The 19676-nt window shown below is 38.7% G+C and overlaps 1 protein-coding gene and 1 long non-coding RNA gene across 3 annotated transcripts in view; one reads left to right on the forward strand and one right to left on the reverse strand.

Moving 5' to 3' along the window:
• Positions 1-311: 311 nt before the first annotated feature.
• On the reverse strand, positions 312-7553 carry LOC112159742 (transmembrane and death domain protein 1). Of its 2 annotated transcripts, none has more exons than XM_024293996.2 (5): positions 7394-7553; positions 6945-7136; positions 5691-5810; positions 4818-4874; positions 312-573 (listed from the first exon to the last, which is right to left on the reverse strand). In XM_024293996.2, the coding sequence occupies exons 1-5, from the start codon at positions 7464-7466 to the stop codon at positions 389-391; spliced, it is 627 nt and encodes a 208-aa protein (XP_024149764.1). In that variant the 5' UTR covers positions 7467-7553; the 3' UTR covers positions 312-388. The 2 variants fall into 2 exon arrangements, with proteins under 2 accessions (XP_024149764.1, XP_024149763.1); XM_024293995.2 differs by having other exon boundaries at positions 4818-4970.
• A 2821-nt stretch (positions 7554-10374) lies between these two features.
• LOC112159743 overlaps positions 10375-19676 on the forward strand; it is a 131608-nt gene continuing 122306 nt past the window's right edge. Inside the window, exon 1 of the long non-coding RNA XR_002921530.2 lies at positions 10375-10479. This is a non-coding gene — a long non-coding RNA (uncharacterized LOC112159743). The remainder of the gene's footprint in view (positions 10480-19676) is intronic.

The following is a 19676-nucleotide window of genomic DNA, read 5'->3' on the forward strand; positions in this document are numbered from 1 at the left end:
TACGAAGCCTAATTGATTTTTGAAGCATTGTGGGTATTGTAGTCAGGAGCCTGGTGGAGTGATACTTCTTATGCATCAACTGTTTGTGAATGAGTAGAGTAAAAATTGACTGTTGTTGATGTGCTTGTAGTCTGAAAATAAGTGAAGTTTTTGAATTAACATTTAACATTTTATTTTTCTTTAACCAAAGAAGAGCAAAGGACCCACATGCGGCTCCGGAGCCTCAGGTTGCAGACCCCTGTATAAATAATTCAGTAGAAGATGTAGTTAATCATTCAATCCAATAAGAACAAAAAAAGAAGAAAACAAAAGATTTTTAAGCAATTTAACATTTATTATTTAAATCTTGAGTTTGACATCACAGTGTTGTATTTCTCAACTTCTCATCTCAACTTTGACCCTTCTTCCAAATTGCTGGGAGGCAACGGCTTCGCTCAGGTCTTTTCAGAATGATGAAGAAGAGGAACGCTGCGAGCAAGGTGACTCCTATTGCCAGAAGTGCGCCATACAGAAATGGCACGACCACAGCTGAAAGGCCCTGTTGAACCAGGTCAGGCCCTGGCAGATCATTTCCTAATGTCAGAAAGGGGAGGTGTTACAGTGAAAGCCTTAATGTCAAGAGTTAATGAGTTGGAAGAGTGCCCACCCCCGCATTTAATCCACATCTCATCTGTGCTCCAAATAGATTCAGGCTATTCCGAACATTTCTAAGGTGAAATCCATAACTCTTCCCTTTTCATGAAAAAACACAGTTTTTACAGATTTTTGGTTGCATTTTTTGTGTTTAGCTAATGGAATCAGACACCAAAGAAAACCAAAGATTTGAAAATATACATATTTATACATATAACAGTTTTCATTAGGCACCCGTTTAGTCAAAAGGCCAAATTTTATGAATTAAATAAACAATATTTTTTAATTGGGGCGAGGAGCAGGGGGGAGCTAGAGGGTGGTAGCTGCCCCCACAGTAAAAAGCTTTGTGCCCCCAATTTTTGAGACATTTTTAGTAACATTAATTAATTAACATCAAAAAGAACTGTTTTGGAATTAATAGTAACAATAACAAAATTAAAACTGTTTGAAATACATATTTCATTCTTCTCCGTCACTGACAAGGAGGCGTTGAATATAAATCCATCCTTTTTTATCCCGGATGGGGTCACGGAGCGACTAGAACCTAACCAGGCTACTGTTGGGCGAAGGCAGGGTACACCCTGGACAGGTCGCAAGTCTGTTGCAGGGCCAGACATTGATGTTTTTTGTAAAATTGAGTATTTGACCGCCATCTTTAATAAATGTTAGCATTTTTTTCATGTTCTTTTCTGAAAGAAGGGATCCTCAAGGGGCTGCACGGTGGCGCAGTGGTTAGCGCTCTTGCCTCACACGCCTTCGCCTATCAGCATCCGGGTTGGGCTCTGGCACCCCCGCGACCCCAAAAGGGACAAAGCGGTCAGGAAGATGGATGGATGGATGGGATCCTCAAGGTGCTTTCATGCCAAATTGGCCACTTGTACTACAAATGCCCAATTTGTCTTAAAATCAACCCAATCGGCTCCACCAAATTGGACACCATGCTCACCCTCTTTTTTTTTTTTTTTTTTTAAACGGCAAATAGGACGTCACCAATTTCCAGAAGTAAAAATCTAATAAATCTGAAAATTTTACAAATACATTTTTTACATGTGAAAAATCATTCAAACACAATATATTGTGGTCTGAGTTGGCTAATCTAGTGAGCATTGTTGGATGTTTTTTTATAGGGACCTCTGGGTGATTTCTAGGGCACCAAATTTTGGAATTCTAGATTCAGACACATCTACAAAATGGTGAGCACACTAAAATTGTCGGAATTCCTGTTCACGAGTGAGCAGACGCGTGTCTTCAACTCTCCTCAACTCATCAATAAAAAATATACTGTGGGTATTTGAAATTTAATTACATCGCTGATCTTAAGGATCCTTAATAACCGGAATCTATGATTGTAGGGTATAAATATTTGATAATAAGTCCTGAACCGGATGTTGATAATTCATTTAAAGAAAATGTTAAGGTTGAACTGAGATGTGATTATATAAGTTCGCCTTTTCCCTCTCCCTTTCAAGCAATCTACTTGTGATTGATTATGTAAGATGTGTCTATTTTATGTATTACTACCTGATTGCTTGAAATAAACCATTTCATTCATCATTCATTCAAGTAGTAGGAAGTGAAGGAATTTGGAGATGTCAAAAATTCCCAAATCCAGTGCCCAGGGAATTTCCCAGAAGTCTCTGTGAAAAACTAGTGCGCATCAATCCTCATTTGATTGGTAAATATTAACCAGAATGCACTGCATTTTTATGATACAATATGACAAGATTTTTCATTTGATGAAGATATATTGAAATGCAGCTTTTATAAATTGTCCAAGATTTCATCATCAGAACATTCATGAATAGTGTTCGTAAATTTTTTATATTTTTAAGGTTTTTACGTTAGGAAGTCAGTGTCTTCATATCAGCCTTTTTTTTTAAAAAAAAAAGAAAAAAGTAGTTAGCATGGCCGGTGTCTGAACAAATGACTTTTAAAATTCAGAGAACTAGGAAGTCCCAAATTAGTTTTTTGTAATAAGGGAGTAGGGAAGGAATTTGGACATAGCCAAAGTTTTAATTACTCATTCAAGTTTTTTCATTGAAATGTTAGCCAACAACTGCTAGCATCTTTGTGAATTAGCAATCAACAAACAAACTACTAGTGTTGCCTTGTTTTAGCTTAGGAAGTTTTAAACCATCATGCTGCTATTTCAAAAGCCATGTAAAATTAACAGCTAGATTTTTGTTACACTTTTGTCAGACTTATTACCATAAAAAATGTAGGATTTATGCAGAGGTTACTATAAAATCTGCTAACATCTAATCCACTTTGATTATACTTTTCTATCTCTGGAACACCTCCGTATTTTCCTCCATAGCTGACCTCTTTTCTAACATTTCTGAGAGCCTATTGCTCGGAGGGATGGAGGGGTGCCTTAAAACCATTTTCTACTTCCTAGAAAGCAGAAATGGATGACCTTTTCAGTGACTGCTTGTATGTTTCCTTCCAATCATTCCTTTTAGTTTTTTTTATTTTTTCAGAATTATTTTGCTGTATTTCTTATGTTCTCTAATACCCATGTTCCGTAGGGTAAAAATAAGGGTGGAGGGTTGGAGGTTACAAACGCCGGGAACATAATTGTTGTGCTATCTTCACTCAAATTTCTCTGTTATTTTTTTACTTTGCAACTCCTTCTCTCGTGTTTGTGTTTTGATTTTGTAGGTTTCTGCTGCAGGAAGTTTAGGATTTTTTTTTTTACTGTGTCAGACCAAGAAAGCCAAACAGGGATGTGGGGGTGCAACTCCTCCAAGCACCAGGGCTGGTGGTTTCAAAAGTCGTTTGATGAAATTCAGAAGTTTGTCTGCCGTGCTGCTTTAGCCCTTTAAAGTTTTAGCTTTAGTGTTGAAATTCTTTCGACCACCATAACTCTTCTACCGTCTACAACAGGGGTGTCAAACTCATTTTGGTCTGGGGGCCACATTCAACCCGTCTGATCTTAAGTGGGCCGGACCAGAAACATAATAGTAAAACAACCCATTATCAACTTGTTATCTGTAGCTTTGTTTTTGTTTTGTTTTTTTTTTTCTCAGTTGGAAAAAATGCCTCAAAGAACCTGTTAGCCTAGTCACTTATTATTATTACTATTAGAGCTATTATTATTATTATCCTTTTGATGATATTTTAGTAATTGTAGTGTAAAACCTTATAATTTTTATTGCAACTTAACAGCAATGATGCTGGCAGGGAACCAAACTTCATTTTACCCAGACGTGCTGTTTATTTCTTGATCTCTTGTAATGCAGGTAATTCTTTTCCTTTGCTTCCCCTAGTGGCGGAATTGTGCACTGCGGCCATATCTTGAAATAACCATAACTCGTCACAGAAATGGGCTGGAAACTTGCCTTTTTTTTCTTTTGCTAAATATCCTTATGTTTATTTCTCTTCGTGACTGGGCCACATTAAACCATCTGGAGGGCCGGGCCGTATTTTTGACACCCCTGGCTTACTCAATTAACTCCAGTGGATTCTTAAGCAGGGCTGCACGGTGGCGCAGTGGTTAGCGCTCTCGCCTCACAGCGAGAAGGCCCCGGTTCGAATCCCGGCTGGGACCTTTCTGTGTGGAGTTTGCATGTTCTCCCCGTGCATGCGTGGGTTTTCACCGGGGACTCCGGCTTCCTCCCACCGTCCAACAACATGCTTCATAGGTTAATTGGTGACTCTACATTGCCCCTAGGTGTGAATGTGTGAATGTGAGAGTGGATGTGTGTGTGATTGAGGCCCTGTGACAGACTGGCGACCTGTCCAGGGTGAACCCCGCCTTCGCCCTTCAGTAGCCGGGATAGGCTCCGGCACCCCCGCGACCCCGAAGGGGAAGAAACGGTCAAGAAAATGGATGGATGGATGGATTCTTAAGCAAAGAAAAGCAGCTTTGATTTAAGTTGATTGTGGAAACGGTCAAAGAGTTACAGTAGGTCAAAGACATCTCTGGTGTTAATGGGTTAAATGAGTGTCACTAACTTCAATGATTCATGAATTGGTTCAATAAGGACTTTTTTGTGCTGTGGAGTTAAATCCCCTGAACAAAGTTTTTTTTAAGTAGTTTTTCCACCACAGTAAGCTTGTAATGGGATTTGTTCACAAATCCAGACAGAAACTTTTTGGGCCCTACACTCTCAACTTTAAACAACCTTTTTATGCTGCATCAAACTGATTTAGACAGTGAGCAAAAAGATGGATGGTCTTACCTGCTCTGTTTGAGGCCCTCTGATGTGCACGCTGATGGGTTCTTGTGGCTTCTCTCACTGATGGGAGGTTCAAAGACATTACATATTTATGGTAATCCTCAACGTAGCGCTTCAAGCTCAAGGCTTTGTCCTGGTTAATGTTCTTCCCCACTTCTGTCAAAAACAAAAGCCCAAAGCCACTTTTACATTATCAAAGTAAATGTCTAGGAACAAAACTTGACTTTATACTTTATATAAAAAAATAAAAAAACAAAAACAGTTGGAGTTGCAGTAGAAAGGATCATATCTGCTACATTCTGGATCACAGCATTCAGAGCCTCTTAAGCCTCGGCTCCCCTCCTGTTTTACAGCTCCCATCTTTTCCTTGGGATTTTTATTCCATTTTTTTCTCCCTCTCCAAAGCTGCCGATGAAAGGAGCAGATGGTTTGTTCTCTGACTGATGTCAGATCTGCTGAGTCCTCTGTCAGATCATTTACACCTTCTCCTATCCAACGCCACTCGGCTGTGGAGTTGTGCACACGCTGGACTGGAACACATGCCAGAAGCCGGCGGTGTGAAAACGACGCCACTTTTGAAGATCCAATTACAGCGAATCTTAGATTAATGAAGCAATTACACTCTGTTGTTCAAATCTTCAAGAGGCCTTATTGACCAAAATAAACTAGTTCTGAAAGTAAACCCTCATATAGGCAAAATGATGCTTGTTCCCATTTCTCTTTTGTCAAGAGACACGCTGCTCCCAGGGATTTACTGCAATCAACACTATCCTTCAAGCAGTGGTTGTTCTAGTTTGAAAATTGTTCTTTTTGTGCCATAAAACAAATCATCTCTAATATAATTGCGAAGTGGTACATGAGTTCTTTTTTTCTCACCAATGGCTATGTCTGTTCTGCCGATGTGCTGCAAGGCGCGAGAAAGTCTGTCGTAGTAAGTCCTCTCGCCGTTCTCCACTATCCAGCCTGTCAGGGCTGTTCGACATTGAGTCTCATCATCTAGAAAACACAGATGATACCACCTCAGAGAGACAGACAGGCCTGTGACTGTCACTGACAAAGTTTTCAGTTTGAGACAGACAGATAAGAAAAAAACAGGTTTCAGAGAGAACGCCTACATAATGTATGCCTTTCACTGCGTATTGTTTAAGCATCTTGGGGTTCTGTTACCAAATATCAAATGAGGAAAGGATGGTTGACCTTTGGATTGAGGGGGTCAGTGATGCAGACTTTGTATTTGTTGTTGAACCTCTGAACCAGTTAGTCTTAGCTCCTCCCCTTACTGATGGTCACACTCATTGACTGTAAAAATACTGGACTTCTCGAGCCATGAGGTCCCCCATTGGAAATGCAATACCTCCACTCCTCGTGAAAGTAGGCCGCCACCTTCACCGTCACTTCCTGAAACGGCTATCGCCATATTGCAAACATCTGTTTAATGACGCCGGCTCGGGAGAATTGTTCAAGTCATTGTTCAAACCTTTGAGGGAGAACCATTCCAACATTTAATTCCGCGAGCGGTCCTTTTGGATTTACTTACATTTATTCCTTTTTGTCGAGCTGAAAAGGAGCATTTGGGAGTCGCTGCTACAGTGTGCTGCCCCAATTGTTCATAAATGTTGGATTTTTCTCTTAAAAGTGTGACTCATATTCCTGAGCGACTTATACTGTATATGTTTTTTTCTTCATTATGCATTTTTTTGGCTCTTGTGACGTATACTCTGAAGTGACTTATAGTCCGGAAAATACATTAAGTATTAAGTAGACCAATGTTGTTGTGTATTTAGCTACATGCTATTATAAATGACCTTCAACTATTGATGATGTCATCAAATGGTAGTAATGTCGGAATTGGAATACTCTGGTAGTGTCTGAATCCCCCCCCCTAAGTACCAAAAAAACTATATGGTTTGGGACTATATAGTGCCCTGGATTTTAAAGGTAATTCAAACACGATGCTCACTACTTTTCTTTCGTTTTTATAAACACCGTATATGACGTCACCCATTTCACGAAGTGAAAATCGAATAAATACGAACAAGATTCTTAACACATGCTCATCAGTTTTCCTACAAGTATGGAAAAAACAGAAATCCTAAAGGGTCAAAATTCTGGTGCAAGAAGAAGACTAGCCTGCTGCAGAAGACGTGTCTCTCTTGGCTCGAGGTTGAAGACCTAATGGATTGTTTTCTGGCGATAGGAGATGGAGGTGCTGGAAAATGTTCTCCTCTGGGTTTGACAGGGCCACCAGGAGGTCCTCGCACTCCTTAAATGTCAGCAGCTCCACTAAACGTTCCAGCTGATGCACACTGATGTCCTCTGCCACTAAGAAACAGAGAAACATCCACTGACGACCGTAAAAGAAGCCGAAAGGCAGAAAGACGAAACAGACGACTGTCACATGACGCCACGACTGTGCTGAACAGTCCTCGGCTAATTCTGAGTAATGAAGCATAATGTTGACACCACACAGTCACTACTGCAGCATGGTTGTGCTTTCAATTAGCAAATGCTGCTCATGTGGCATGAGACTGTCGTTTTACCCTATCAGCTGCTGAGAACAAAACCAGAGGAATCCTCACCTGTGTCCTCTCCAGACGTCCAGGACTGTGGCAGAAACATCCAAAAAAAGACCAGCATTTTCCAGACCTTCATTGTGACAGTTAAACACTGTTGTTCACAAATATAATTTATTTTCAAAAAATTCTAGAATTCTTTCAAAGATAAACAGCTAACTTAGTAGATATTTGGAATAGATTAGTTAAAATCACCCCCAATGTTTTCAAACCAAGAGGATTTTTCTTTTGGAAAAACAGGTTTTTCTTTTTTTTTAACCTTGCCTTTTCACAAAAAAAATCCTGATTATGCAAAACAATCAAAAATGAAAGCCAAAAGTGGAAGAAATGTAGTTGTTTTAGTGGTTCTTTGCATTAAATGAAGCTACGTTTAAACTTTCTTTGGAAAGCTAAACAAACTGCAAAAACCTGAAACTTGAAACTTGAAATTTAACGAAAATTATGACTTTATCTCAAGAATTTACTTTATTCTTATAAAATTTCATCCCATTTTCTCATAAGTTTATGACCTTATTGTAAAAATTACAAAATTTTCTCATAAATGTATAACTTTTTTCTCGTAGATTTACGACTTTATTCCTGGAAATCTTTTACTTTTTTCTCCTAAGTTTGTGAATTTTGTCCCTTTTCATAAGTTTATTACTTTATTCTTGCAAAATTCTTAATTTTTTCTCATAAATTTACGACTATATTCCTGATAAGTCACGACATTTTTGAGAAAATGTCGTGACTTTATTCTCGTAAATATATAATTTCTTGTCAGACATTTACAACTTTATTTTTGTAAAATTACAACTTTTTTAATAAATGTACAACTTTGTTCTTGTAAAATGATGTATTTTATCTCATAATTGTACCACTATTCTTGTATAATTACAGCTTTTTCTTATAAAACTGTTTGATAAGATTATCATTCATGTATTATTTTTACATGAACTATATTTTAATGCTCCTAATACTCCATCTTATCAAGCTTATTTAAAAAAACGCAAGTTGTTGTGACCTCTTTTTTCATATTGGTTACAATTTTGTAGTTTTGATTTTGTAGTTTTCATTTGTCTTGAAAGTTTGTATTTTCCACCGTTAGAATACTGACTCAACGTCCCCTCTCACAAACTTACCTTCAGTCTTTAGAAAATGTCTAATTGCCTAAAATCGACATAATCTTTCTTTCATATCTTCATGTGAACGCGTGTGATGAACGTTCTGTTAGAGCCTACAGTTTTTTTAGCGCCGCTATTAAGCGGATGAAACATGGAAATGTGCTGCAGATGTAAAAACAGAGGAAAATTTGTCCACAAACATCAGATAAAAGCCTGAAGATTGTCTTAACTTGACTGCACTGGGACTGCCTGGGGAGTACATTTAGATTCATGAGTGTTCCCTCATATGCGACTCAAATGATGCTGCTTTGCTCTGTTAGGCTTTTGCAAATGTTCGAACATGAAGGGGAGGAAATGCAGGACGTTACTGAATTTTTGAAAATCTGTCATAAACATTTTTTTAAATTGCCTTTTCTATTAGGATGAATTTATCTGACTATACTTAATAGTTTAAGTCAATATCACACCAATAATAAAAAAGGTGATTAGAATAATATATATTTTTTGCTTTTTTTCCCCCAGTTATTAAAAACATAATAGTCTTTGTGCATGTATCTTTGTGAAAAACAACTCATGTAATGGCATGATTTAGAGAGCTTTAGTGAGGGCATGCTTTAAATTGTTAATAAGCCTCATCTGCCAAGAAGTAAATGTTGTTTGTGTGGGCTGAGTTTTGAATCCTCCATGTTGGCTAATAGAAAAATATCGTGCTGTGGGGCTGAGAAACACAGAAACACTGGTGTGGGTGGTATAATGGCTCCATAATGGTTGGAGATGTTGAACTCAGAAAGGAAAAAAAAACACCAAAGGCACAAGGTCAGGAGATTTATTCACATTCCACCACAGATGATACAAAAAAAACCACATTGTTTTTGACAAAAACTCAAAGATTAAATTAAAAATAGGGTACATTTTTGTCTAAACAACTGGGATTTTTGTCTTAAACTCTCATGACCTGTTTGCTACCCAGTTTGTCGGTGCTGAAGTTTTATCCCCATGTCTTTTACACTTCACACCACTGAAATCTGGTTCCATATCGGCACAGACTCCGGTGGAATGAAGGACAGAAAACATGGAATATTCCTGCTGTTCCCTGAAATGAAGCAAACCAAGAGTCAAATAAGAAAAAACATTTGTCGTCTTTGTTTCACTCAGACTTGAATCCGGTCCTTGATTTCAAAGTACAATCTAGGGTGCCTTTTTATGTGGGGGGGATAAGAAGAAAAACAATTTCACCAAAGCCTCGAGGTTTCTGTGTGGCCCACCCTGCATCCAGGTGCGGCTGTGATTCATGCGAAGCCCTCCGGGGGCCCGTGCAGGCGGGCGGACGCAGTGCGCGAAGCAGATTTGGATGTCGGCCTCTCCCTCCCCCCCCGGTTGAAGTCGAGACCAGGCCTGTCCCGCTGCGTGGCTCCAGGGTTTCCGGCTGTTTTTGAAATCTCCGGCTCTGGCATGTTGTCACAGGTCTGAACCAAATGACTGTTTAGTCATCAGTGATGCAACACCGCCGCTTTTCCCAGCTCTTCAGCCTCGCCGTCCGCCCGCCTCAGAGTCCCGCTCACGGGCAGACACGACATGCTGCTTTCCTCTTACACCTTTCTGATCAGTTTTACGTCTTTCTCTGTGATTTTTAAAGCGAAGAATACTTTTTTTTTCTTCTAAAAATGAATGTTGATCTTGATAAAAAAACAAACTAAAAAGCATAACTTTTTGCATACAAACTTACCAGCAGACAGATAAATACCTCATCCTGCTTAGATTGAAGAGGTCCAGAGTTCCTCCACTGTGAGTTCGAACCAGAGAAATTCTGGAAGTTACAACCGACAGGTTGCTGTCAGGTTTCCCTTTGACTTTTTTCCCGTAGCCGACTCAGGTATTGGTGTTTTTACAGGAACGCACCAACCAATTAAAAGCAAGCACCTGAGAAAGGGACCACCCTCTCCTCGGCCATTAAATCCTGCCACACCTTGCTCAACTTTTTAACAGAAAGTAAAAAACACATGTAAACACACAAGGAATTAGTTTTTGATACATAAAAATTGACGAACAAAAATTCTCATTACAAAGATCTTGGAGGAAGGCAGAAACCTGCAAATCAAATAAAGGGCTTTCATGTAATATTCATCTCATAGGAGCCTCGTGCTCATTGTTTGATGAGTCTCAGCTGTAATTTGTTCATTTTCTTTATAGCCTCCAGAGGAAGCTGCGTTCTTTATTAAACCATTCCACCAGTCGGCAAAAAAAACTGTTTGTGAAATGCAATTTGCAGCCAAATGAAGACACGTGCAGGTTCTTAAAAAGTAAGAACCGGCTTCAGCTTTTAGGAGTCGCAAGTAAACATCCAAGTGAATGAAAAACGAGCCAAAACCTGACAGTGAAGGGAGTGACTTTTTTCACCTCACAATAGTCCGGCTAAGAAGGGAGGGGTTGGGTTGCCGGCACATTCCTGAAGTGGAGACTCCTCTCTCCCCCGCCCTCTAAAAAGATATTCCTCTTGGGGCCACATCCATTCAGGCCCAGTCCTTTTTATGTGTGATCTTATTGACAGGGACACCAATATCTTTGAGTTATGAGGCGTTATTCTCGGGGGACAGGCTGTGCTTTATCTCGGTGTTCGGCGCGGGCCTGACAGCTCTGGACACTGTGACTTGTTCGGAGTAATCTTTTGGGCCGTTCGAGAGTGCCGGATGACAAACGAGCCTCTAAAGAAAAAAAATAAATCCTTAAAGACTCAAACCGATGAAAATCTAGGTTTTGGTGTCTTTAACACATCTTTGTAGCATTTTTCTGATGATGGAGGAACATTAATATTAAAATTCCAGTATTTCTTTATTTAAATCGTAGTGAATCCAAATAAAATGCAGTTGGATGAAATACACTGGACAGGCCAAAAACTGTCAATTTACTGCAGACAAATAGATCCATGAATGTCTTTGTTTTTCTCGTCAGAGCTGGAATCTGGCTCAGAAGTGCACGTCTGGATAGCTCTGAGATTTTTGTTGCACCGCTAATGTTAGCTTGGAGCTGAGAGAGGCTGTAAGCTAGTTCGGGAGAAAAGTGTTTCCATTGCAGTTTTGCAAAAACATTCCATTTCGGTACACCCCAAAAACCACCTCCTCTTTTTCATAATTGCGTATTTTTTTGAAACTGTGATGTTTCCATTAAGCAAATTTATTATTGCAAATCTAATTTGCACAATTACATAGTTAATAGAAACGCAGCTATAGTTGCGGGACCCTTCTGTGACACTTTCTAGCTTGTTTCTAAACTGTCAACTGTAAACAAAACAAAAAAGAAAAGTCAGAAACTGGCTTTTTTTTTTAAATGTGAAACAACTGTGTCTTCCCAACATGCCAAAAGACTGAAGCTGTTTTCAGTGAGTTCAACATCAAGAAAGCCATGCCAGCAAGGCCAAGGGGGCCCCATATGGTTTAAAAGTGGGCAAAAAATGTGGGTTTGTCAATAGCTTCCATGGTGGTTCCACCTGTGTTTGCCCACATTGGCTTAACCCTTCTGCTCTCTTTGGGGTCCAGATGACTCCAACCACAAATTGATATGTGATTCCTTCCATGACAAATGTGGACAAAGGTGGACAGGATTTTATGTCTGCCATGGACATTAGTGAAACTCAAAAAATCAATGAAAGAAAAAAGTTCCGCGCACTGTCTTGTGGGGTCCGGGTGACCCCACCTTTAATGTAAACAAGCTAAGGAGAGTGGCAGGGTTAAGTGGGCGCTCAGTGGGCTGGTTCGCTATGCTATTCAACGCCCGGTGGACAACATAGCGAGCTCCACTGCCCAGAACGAGCGTGGTCACCATCCAAGCTGTCGATTCCCAGTGCTGTTGAGCTGCCACACTTGTAGTGAAAAATAGACAAATTGAAAGTAATTTTGATAAAAACGTATTAAGATGTATTTGTTTTTTTATGTGAAGAGATGAAGTTTGCCATCGCAATAAAATATTGGTCAAATAGTGCATTTGTATTTAATGTTTCTAGAATAGTTCAACCCATACTCTGGAACAACATGCTTTTTGTCAAATTTGGGCTAACAACGACATCATCATAAATAAAAGACTACTAGGAATGCCTTTACAATAGATCAAAAGATGATCAGAATTGAACTTTAAAGGCGATTTTGTTCTTGGCTTATCTATAGAAAGAGCTACCGAGATCGTTGTGCAGCACGGCACAAAACCGCCGGCATATCTCGGGTGGTTGTTTACGCTCCGCTAACAAATAAATGCACAATGAAACCTGCGTTTATTCTTCCCCCAGCAAGACTTTTACAATACTGCCAGCACGTGTCAGTCTGCATCAGATACATCAACGGACATCTCCTTGAAGTCTTGACAAAAGTGGATGTTGTTTTGAGCGAGCTGTCAGCGCTAGGCTCCATGGTGCTGGTGTTAAAATCCACAAAGATCTCAGCTTTTCCCTTCATTGGTATTGCCAAAACAATATTGCCAAACATGAAAGCATCAAAAAGCGTTCAAGCCGTCTTCAAAGACTTCACGAGTGCTTCTGATGCTTTAGATCATGGAATTCATGTAGTTCTGTTTAAAATATATGTCAGAAAAAAAACATGTTTTCTAAGAATGAGTTTTTCCCTAACAAGCGTCTTTGATGCTTGAAGTAGAAATTAGGTAGCCGCTCTGCTAGTATTAATTTCTACATATCTAGCACTAGCAGGTGACACTCTACTTTTTTTTTTTTTTTCGTGATAAACAAGCAGTAGGAATAGCTAACAAGTCCTGCGCTGGTGTGGGACACGACCCTGAAAGCTGAGAGCTGTTGAATGAAGGGGTGCTGTGTTTCAGCACCACATTCCCTGAAGGAAACAGAGGGATGGATGTGTTGCAACACGTCACACAGAGGAATGTGAGCTAATTAAACTCACAGAAGTGCTTCTGTGGTTCAACACGGACATGCATGGCTTTACATGGATGTGTGATGGCTGAAAGATGGATTTTATTTGTGTCATTCTATCTACAATTAACAAATCCTGCTAAAAGTCCAGGCAACCTACCCCCAAATATGCTCAACTTTTTACGCAGTTTAACAAAAAATGTACTGAGTTCATACTAAAATTAGCTTAAATCAAATAAACATTTTTAAAAGTGGAAACTTGAAATGGACAGAGAAATTAGAGATTTTTTGTGCAGGTATATTTTGGAGTTCTTGTGATTTTGTGGCATGTTTACATTCAAAGTGGGGTCTTCTGAACCTTTTTTTCAATGGTTTTTATCCTCACTGATGTCCGAGCAGACATAAAATCTTGTCCACCTTTGTCATGGGAGGGATTACACATCAATATAAGGGTGGGGTCATCTGGACCCCATACGAGAGCAGAAGGGTTAAGATCCAAACTAGTTCTGTTGAAAACATGCATTACAATGAAGTAGAGGTATGGCTAGAGTCTAGCGATACGATACGTATCATGATGCATGTCTCACAATACAAAGTATGAGTAGAGTATGACTTAGAAAAAGAACTCCACCTGAATATTAATACGTCTTTCATTGTAATAAAATAGTAATATTTGTATTATTTAATAATCACAGCATTAAGCACTGCAAGTTGCTTTTATCCACAAATTCATGGTGCTTTTTTTGATAAATTAAGAAATATTTATTTTTAAACGATATTGTCTGATTTCCATAACAGAATATTTTTCAGTATAATATTTTCATCAATACAAGGAATATTTATAATCTAGCATTTAAACAGTTCAAGAGCCTGAACGGTACTTGAACAGGCGCCTTGAAAATAAAGGGGAAGTAAGGCCGATTCTTTCCAGAAACATTTCAGCGATATGACAGGATGAAGGAGAGCGTTTGAAATGTGACCAAGATGCTTTATTTACATTAAAGCTCCGTTTTCTCACAGGTGGAAGTCAACCCAGATTTTACCGCTCATCGCCACGGTGACGATCTTTTTTCAGAGCATTGTACACATCACTCTGACCCATCAAGTCACTGAACTAGAACCTTTCGCTGTGAAGTTCAGTAGAACTTTGGCCCGGTTCGCCGACAGCGTTTTGACTTTTTCTCCATGTATGACTCGCTGCGCAGTCGTTCTTGTCTGAGTCCGCTAAGAAGAACCGCAATCTGTGTTCTTATAAGATACAAGCAGTAATGTGGCACAGAGTTTCCGTTTGGTACCCATCCCAAGTCAAAAACTAAGTACCGGTAGTATATGTCTCATAACAGCAACAACAACAAAAAAAAACATGACTGACTGAACATTTAACACAGGATGGTTCTTGCGAAATCTTGTTGTTCTGGTGCAAAGAGGCTCAGTGTGTTGTGCTGCCAACTAGCGGTCGGGGGTTTAGGTGGAAAACATTACATTACTTTGGTTTCCTCCCATTTTACAAAAACTTTCCCTTGGTGTGTGTAGTTGTGTGATTGCTTAGCAATCTACCCATTCTTTAACCAGTAGTGACTGGGATAGGCTCCAGCAACTGCATGAAAAAGGGCTGATATGCTCCAATACATTTTCCATTTATTTTAGTTTGGAGTGTGAACAGGGTTTTTTTTTTACAATCTGGTATAAGAGAATTTAAAAAAATAATGACTTTACTTTAATTATTTGTTTAAAATTTACAGAAAGAAGAAATTTGGAGTTTTGAGCAATATTTGACCACTTACATAACCAAATATTTTGTTCAAAAGAACTTGGGTCACATGAGCTTATCTTTAGACATTTAAAAAAAATACAAGCTTACTACTTAAAAATATATAAAACAATCCTGTTTATATGTACTATAACATTTGTTTTTCCTATAAGGATTTAGGAATTATCAACATTACGACAAATAAATCAACTATTAATAAGCATTAAATCACTACAGTTGTTATCAGTATCAGAACTGCTAATACAAGGAAAGAATCTCCCCTATGTTGTTGAGAAACGGTCATTTCTCAGCTCCTTTATCGTTTGTTTAATTTTTGTTAAAAGAAGCTGTCCTCAAAAAGATTTTATGTCTTGAAAATTGAAGTTAGCTTGTGTTTTGTTGTTGGATGATTACAAATTTTGGTTATTTGTGAAAAAATAGCTTTAGAAAATACAAACAAACCAAAAATATATATATACAGTATGTTGTGTGTTTGTGGGGGTGGTCTGTGCTTTAATGGTCTCTACTGTCTACCGTTTTTTTTTGACGCCTCATTGGCTTTTTCTGTTCTGATTCGTCTGGCCAGGAGTGCTTCTGCTTCCTAATGCACTTCTGTGTTCAAGCAAATTGACAATGAGAAGTGCCATCATTTTTTTTCTGCATAAATATTTAATTCTCCATTTAGATGCAGATGCAGGATGTCACTCCCAGAATACAAATGATCTGTCTGACTACACAGAATATAACACGGGCTCCGCGTGAATATGATTTGTGCGGGCTGTAGGTGCGATGTGATTAAGCCTCATTGAGAGTCACTGTCACTGTAAAACAACAAAATAAACAAAGAATGATTTACTATTGAACGGCATCGTTTCAGCGGCTGGAAGCAGGCGAGCGAGAAGCTTATACCTGACAGCTCAACATGTCTTCATTAAGAAGCAGCTGCGTTTTTTTTTCTTCAAAATTTAATGAAAACTGATAAAGCAACACTGACGTGGAGCTGGGACTTCACACACGGAGGAGTCAGGAAGGCTTTTAAGATTCTAGTAGAAAAAATCCTCAAAAGAAATCAAAGGGAATCTTCCAATTACTACATCAAACACTCATAATATGAACCTGAGAGTTACTTTAACATGCAGTCAATCAAAAATGAATGATTTTATATATATATGTCTATATATATATATATATACGTATGTACACAAATATATATGAAATCACTTCTACTTTTCTTTCATTTTTCTAAACACCGGACATGACGCCACTGATTTTGCGAAGTGAAAATCAAATAAATACGAACATTCACAACGTTTGTTTATGATTCCACTGTGTTCTAATGGTGAAAATGGGGATAGTTTATTCAAAATTTAAATTTAAAGACGTTTTTTTGGGTCAAAAGTGTTCGACCGCAATGCATTGTGGTCTATATTTGTAATCTAGTGAGCATCGATGCACCGACGCTTCTAACGTGGCTAACGTGTAGCAGCATTGGATTTTTTTTTGTATGAAATTAACAAAATTGGGACTTAGCACAGTCACAGTAATGTTTGCTTGAGCTGTATCAGTATTTTTTGTATGTGTTCCAAACAAAATTAGGAGTTACAGGCATTGTAAATGCTAACACGGCTAACGCTTTAATGTGGCTACCATATAGCGTGTTACAATCAAGTTCTAGTTACTGTGAACGCAGTTAATAAAGTTTGACTGACTGATTGACTAATGTCTGATATGTTTGTCTCACCTAATGTGCCTTATATTTCGGTCCGCCTTATATATGACAAAAATAACTATCCATTGACTGTGCGTCTTATAATCCAGTGCGCCGAATAATGTGAAAAATACAATATCTCTGATTCTGACAAAAAGGCTTGACATTTACTACCTTAAACTTTATTATATTTGATGTGCTTCAAAAACAAAAGGATCATTAAAAAATACTAACAACATGAAAACTGAACATTTATTTTAATATTAATAACATTTTTTTCTTAATATTAGTTTTTTCACTGTCAATTTGAGTCAAAAATCAGAAGTACTTCATGCCAGGTTATTTCCATATAATGTGTTGCATAGACTATTTTCTAAAAACAAAATTTACTGTGAAATACTATACGTATTTACTGTAATTTGTTGTTTTTGTGGTGTAAAGTACTCTAGAAATCTCAATAAAGCTTTGCAACATAAAAGGAATTAATACCTATTTTATAACCTAGAAGTGAAAAAACTTAACTAAACCTTTGGGAAATTTTGTGACTTCTTTTCTTTTTTGAGGAAGCTACTTTTTTTTGTAAAAGTAGCTGATAGAGGCTTTGAGGAGCTGTTCAGGTCCTCTTCCAAACCAAGTCTGCATCCTGACTTATAATACACTGCATGCATCATTCAAAAACTCATGGCCCAAAATGAATCTGTTAGGGTGAGAGGAGCTGGATAATTCCCCTATTCATGTGTGACAGTGGGGGGCTGTCAGAAGCCTGTGTTTATGCACTTCTCTCACTGACGTGGAACGCTCTGTAATAACAGTGGAGGGATGGCATCGCAGCGGGAACGGCTGAAAATGAATAGAACTGAAGCTGGAATAGCCGCCCCGATGCCATTACTGCAGCACACAACCTTGAGGATGCTGGATCCGTTTTGTTTTCCTAATTTCACCAACCATTAAGTTGTAATGTGACCATCTCATTTCATAGTTTATTTTAATGTACACACACTTTTGACAAAACCTCAAATGCAAGAGCTTCCCGAACACTCCCAGCGCTCCTAACGACGTGCTGTAGAGAGCGGGTCTGAACTCGTTTTCTGCTCAGACTGCATGTCTGGTATTTCAACAAGCCTCCTCTCCTATAGAAACCCAAGAAATTCCAGCTGGTTGGCGCTGGAGGTGTCTATTAGAGTGCTTTGTGTTGAATGGCAGGGTGTTGGGCTTCTGCGGGGAGGGGACGGGGGCAGGCGTGGTCGAGAGGTCACTGCTCATCTATTGACGAAGGTGAGACAAGCAGGACCAGCCCCCCCATTGATTAGCTTGTCCATTAGTTAACCTGCTCAAACAATAGACCAACATGGGGGACCTGGGTCAGATATCCTACTGCAGGAATCCAGTCCCTTTTGTTCGTGTCTGTGTGTCTTTGCACAAGCGCATAATTTTGTTCTGCCAACAAATCTAGCTAAAGTGTCACAATCTTGTACTGCTCTGACTGAGCTGCCGCTCAAAGTCTGACATAAATAAATTTAATCAAGAAGCTTCTGCCTTTTTCAAGACACAGATTCCTCTCCGGATTGATTTTTGTCTCTTTCAGTTTGGGTACAGCCACATGGAAAGTCGATACACGGTCTGAGGGAGCTGAATGGGGTCACCCAGGGCTAATTTAGATTCCTCGGCTCCCCAAGCCAAAGTTAATCCATAGACAAAGGAAGCAGAGGAAAAAAGCAGGGAAGGTGTGACTGGGCCCACATTGTTCTGATTGCACCATTTGTAAAGGTTATTTGATCATATACTTTGAACAGCAGGCAGCAAAATGCACCATGAATGCATCAGAGGTCTGTTTGAGCTCGAGAAGTTTGAAAGAACGGATGTACTTCTGTTCAAATACTGGGATTTTGATTTCAAACAGCATTTAAAATCAAATCTTTTCATTGTATTTAAGAATTCCCTCAGGTAACCTGCCCCCTTAGGTGAGACCTAATTCTTTTATATGAGCAACATCAGGGCCTCCGGCAGCCTTTTTGTGAACACCCAAATAAAATCTGTCAACAATTTCCAAAGTAGAAACACAGATTTGGCTTACTTCTGGCTCCAACCAAATTAAGTCAATTTAGTCTCATTTTTTCTACAATACAGACTCCACCATTTGGTCCAACTCAGTCTGAGTCAACATTTCTATTGTCACCAATCAGGAGGGAGCTTGTTGGAAGGCCACACCCCGAAAGTGGTCTTGGGAGAGTCAATAAAATATTTCAAGCGATCAATGCGAGACCACGTACTGTTATTGATGTCCTGTTGTCCTGTTATAACTTCAATAATTTGTTCAGGAAAAAATGTACAACATTAGGATTATCAAGAACAAGTAAAAAAAAAAGGTATTGCTCAATCACTACTACTGGACGTCGTCCGGCTCCTACATGTAAATATCGTGGAAAAAGTGGCGACTGAATCGACTTAATTTCATTGGAGCAAGAAGTAATCTATTTTCTACGGGTGACATCACCCTCACCTGGTCCAGTTCTCTTATACAGTCAATGGTGTATACAAAAACAAAGTGAAAAACAATATAAACTTTAGCGACATGTTTGATTATGTACAAAACTTTACTCAGGATTAAATAGTTTTTAGTAAACACAAAGTAGTTTAGTTCATAAATAATTGTTTTTTGCTGTTATATTGAGTGGATTGCTAAATAAAAGCCTTTGAGATCTAGCAAATAATTTCATAATGTTCTAATTATTGAAAATTAAACTGCTTCCTGTAGAAATAAATACTTTTATTAGATCTCCAAATTCCCTCTGAAATATATCACACTCCTGATGTTTTCTTCCTTAACATCTAAATAATAATAATCTTTATTTATAAAGCGC

This window comes from Oryzias melastigma, linkage group LG7 (genome assembly GCF_002922805.2).
Source record: "Oryzias melastigma strain HK-1 linkage group LG7, ASM292280v2, whole genome shotgun sequence".
NCBI lineage: Eukaryota > Metazoa > Chordata > Actinopteri > Beloniformes > Adrianichthyidae > Oryzias > Oryzias melastigma.